Genomic DNA, 2672 nt, shown 5'->3' with positions numbered 1-2672 from the left:
GAACATGCAAACTCCACACAGATTAGCCCCGGGGTGATGGTGAACTTGATATCAGGACCTTCTGGCTATGAGGCAACAGTGCTGGTTACTTCTGGTTATTTCTGGCTGTTGCCTTTGTGGATCTTAAGTTCGATTTTTGCAGATTTTTCAACCAAGCGCTCGTGTTCCCTTCCAGGAAGAGCAAAAGTTGTTGGCAGTGGTTGAGGAAGGTCAGAATAAGCTACTTGAGCACAAGAACAAGCTTTTAGCTAAGAAAAGTGAGGTGGCTGCTGCCAAGGCTGAGCTGGATCAAAAAACTCAAGTCCTTCAAGAGATGAACAGGTAACATCTCTGCAATGCTTCTAGTGCCACTGTTTTTGACATTTTGTGCAGTTATTACTGTCACCATTTGCACCAATGCTGATTGTATTGATTGTTGTGTTGCTGTGAGGTTTCCCGTTTGTTAGGTAGCAGAAAAGTTGCATCTAACCCACTACAGTTGCTGATATGCCTTTATTTCTGTTATTTAAAAAAATATTCTGTTTTTGATGCATTTAAGTAATTTTTTCCATCAGTAATATACATGAAATGAGTTTCTTTGAGCTTTGTTTCCAGTAACAATAATGTGTTATAATTGGCTGTTTTCTCTCCACCATCACTCCCAAAACGTTCCCTTCTTCCTAAGCAACCTAATGCCATGAGTTACCATATAAGTCCATGTCAAAACTTGACTTGTGTATCATGTTTTGTCATGGACTCTGTTTTCTGACTTTATTTCTTTTTATTTTGCCAAATAGGGATTTGGCGAAGCTTCAGCGAGAGGTGATGACAGCAGAGACGGCTATAGAGCAAAAGCGCTTGACTAGACACAACTTGTTGCTGGCCTGCAAAATCCAGAACCTGCCCATCAGCCTGTTGTCAGGGAGCCTGAATGAAATCAGCGAGGTGCAGGTAGGACACAGAGATGTTTGGTATCTACTCTGACTTGACTGATCATTCCTGTCCTGGACTGTTTATCAAATTCAGCTCAAATTATAATTTGAAAGAAAGGTTTAAAGTACTGTAGTGTTGGTATAGATGATCATTGATTTGTCCGGTCTATGCAGCTGGACACAGATTCTGAAAGCACTACAGCCACCATGGACATCTATGAGAGAGAGGCACGACTAGTCATTGACTACTCTGAGCTGGAGACAGAGCTCAAGGTGAAAAACAGGGCAGCATACTTATTCTCTATTGGTGTTCTTTGGTTATAGAACCAGCAAGTATCACCCATTGTGTATGGTCAGAATTTGCAGGCTGAGCAGGAAGTAGAGGCCTCCCTGGAGAACCTGAGGGAGTCAGTTTCCTCCATAGAGGCAGTGCTGCAGCGCACCACTGCCCCTAACCTGAAAGCACTGGAGAAAATGAGGGAGGTGAAGGACAAGTTACAGGGAGTGAAGGAAGGTATTTGTATGAATCTGTTGAGTTTTTCACCTCAAACTGAAACAGCTGGTGCAATATAAACCCATCAGGCATAACATTATGACCACTGACAGGTGAACTGAATAAAACTGATTATCTAATGGGAGCAGTGAACATTTTGTCCTCAAAGTTGACGTGTTACAAGCAGGGAAAATGGACAAGTGTAAAGATTTGAGCGAGTTTAGCAATTGTGATGGCCAGACGACTGGGTCAGAGCATTTCCAAACCTCCCCGTCTGTAGTGGTCAGCATTTATCAAAAGAAGGAACAGTGATTGCTGAAAACCTTAAGGTGTCAGGATTCTTGGTCACATCTTGGTGGCAGATACAACTGCACAACTTCAGGGGTCAAGTGGAGTTCATTCCTCGACAGGTTAGGGCTACATTGCATGCAGAAGGAGAACAACACATAATGTGATATCTGATTGGTGTATTTCTACAATCAGCAGAACCAGTTTATCTATACGTTTATATTGTTTTCATAAGATATTCAAACTGTTTATTTGATTAATTAATGAACAGATGACTGCTTCTGTCTAAGCAGACAGATTTTTCATGTTGAAATTCATTTATTCCCACGGGTGCATTTTGCATGTTATAGTGTGTTAAGTGAAGCACCTGGACTGATGATTAAGCTTCCTCTTTCTGTCACTCAGCCTTTGAAGCCAGCACTAAAGCAGCCAGGAAGTGTAATCAGGAGTTTCAGCAAGTCAGATCCCAGCGCCTGCACCTCTTCAGTCAGTGTTTTGAGCACGTGTCTGTCATAATCGATCAGGTCTATAAAAGAATTTGCAGGAACAACAGCGCCCAGGTGAGACAGACAAACTTCACTTTGATGTTTTTTCTTCAATTTTTACATTTTCGTTGTTCTTTTCTCCTTCAAAGTTATGTTTGTAAAATGTGTTTAATTACTTCTCCGTATGCGGAACAAAAACAGTGAATTTTGTATATATTCATATTGAATATGTATTATATTGTATATAAGTCTTCAGTGATGATTTACTATACATTACACTGTATACAGGAAACAGTATATATAAGAATACAGTGCATACAGGAAATAAGAATACAGGAAATCAGAGCAGGAGAGAAACTTTGATATATGCCAGTAGATATACAGCGGCTTGCAAAAGTATTTGGCCCTCTTGAACTTTTCCACATTTTGTCACATTACAGCCACAAACATGAATCAATTTTATTGGAATTCCACGTGAAAGACCAACACAAAGTG

At 40.5% G+C, this 2672-nt stretch overlaps 1 protein-coding gene across 1 annotated transcript in view; it reads left to right on the top strand.

The window, feature by feature from the left end:
* The window catches only part of smc1b (structural maintenance of chromosomes 1B), a 15458-nt gene that overhangs the window by 9205 nt on the left and 3581 nt on the right, over nt 1-2672 (top strand). Inside the window, exons 17-21 of the mRNA XM_005731532.1 lie at nt 176-321; nt 777-930; nt 1086-1184; nt 1269-1425; nt 2098-2252. Coding sequence (XP_005731589.1) covers nt 176-321; nt 777-930; nt 1086-1184; nt 1269-1425; nt 2098-2252 — 711 coding nt within the window. The remainder of the gene's footprint in view (nt 1-175; nt 322-776; nt 931-1085; nt 1185-1268; nt 1426-2097; nt 2253-2672) is intronic.

This window comes from Pundamilia nyererei, unplaced genomic scaffold (assembly GCF_000239375.1).
Source record: "Pundamilia nyererei isolate P.nyererei 1_Seehausen unplaced genomic scaffold, PunNye1.0 scaffold00043, whole genome shotgun sequence".
NCBI classification, from domain to species: domain Eukaryota; kingdom Metazoa; phylum Chordata; class Actinopteri; order Cichliformes; family Cichlidae; genus Pundamilia; species Pundamilia nyererei.
Note: the sequence above shows the minus strand (reverse complement) of the source record. Positions and strands in the feature narration are given on the sequence as shown.